General features: G+C 65.1%; 1 protein-coding gene across 1 annotated transcript; it reads left to right on the top strand.

Moving 5' to 3' along the window:
* Positions 1 to 29: 29 nt before the first annotated feature.
* On the top strand, positions 30 to 432 carry OPA3 (optic atrophy 3 (autosomal recessive, with chorea and spastic paraplegia); the record flags this gene model as incomplete). The annotated part of the gene is made up of 1 exon (XM_015428887.1): positions 30 to 432. A coding segment is annotated over one exon (327 nt), but the record flags the coding sequence as incomplete, so codon positions are not given.
* Between the last annotated feature and the right edge of the window lie 6 nt (positions 433 to 438).

Here is a 438-nt window from a genome sequence, read left to right as displayed (position 1 = left end):
TCCTCACACTCCCCTCTCTCCCTACAGTTTATCACTGGATCGAAATGCGCACCAAGATGCGGATCATGGGCTTCCGGGGCGCCGTCATCAAGCCGCTGAACGAGGAGGTGGCGGCCGAGCTGGGGGCGGAACTGCTGGGCGAAGCCATCGTCTTTGGGGTGGGGGGGCTGTGCATCTTCCTGGAGTACGCCCGCCAGAGCGCCAACTCCAAGAAGAAGGAAGAGGAGCTGAGCGGCACCCTCCTGGGCCTCCAGGAGCAGCTGGCAGAGCTGACCTTGACTGTGGAAACTCTGGAGGCGCAGATGCGCGAGGTCAACCGGGCACTCGTGGCCGTCTCCGCCTCCCCCAAGAAATGACTGCGGCCCGCCAGGGGAGACCCCGCTTCCTGGACCTGGGGTCTCGGGCGTGATGGGAGGAGAGCCTCTCCCCGCCTTCCAC

This window comes from Gekko japonicus, unplaced genomic scaffold (genome assembly GCF_001447785.1).
Source record: "Gekko japonicus isolate JY-2015 unplaced genomic scaffold, Gekko_japonicus_V1.1 scaffold100636, whole genome shotgun sequence".
In the NCBI taxonomy this organism is placed as follows: Eukaryota; Metazoa; Chordata; class Lepidosauria; order Squamata; family Gekkonidae; genus Gekko; species Gekko japonicus.
The sequence above is the reverse complement of the archived record's forward strand: the minus strand, read 5'-3'. Positions and strand labels throughout refer to the sequence as shown.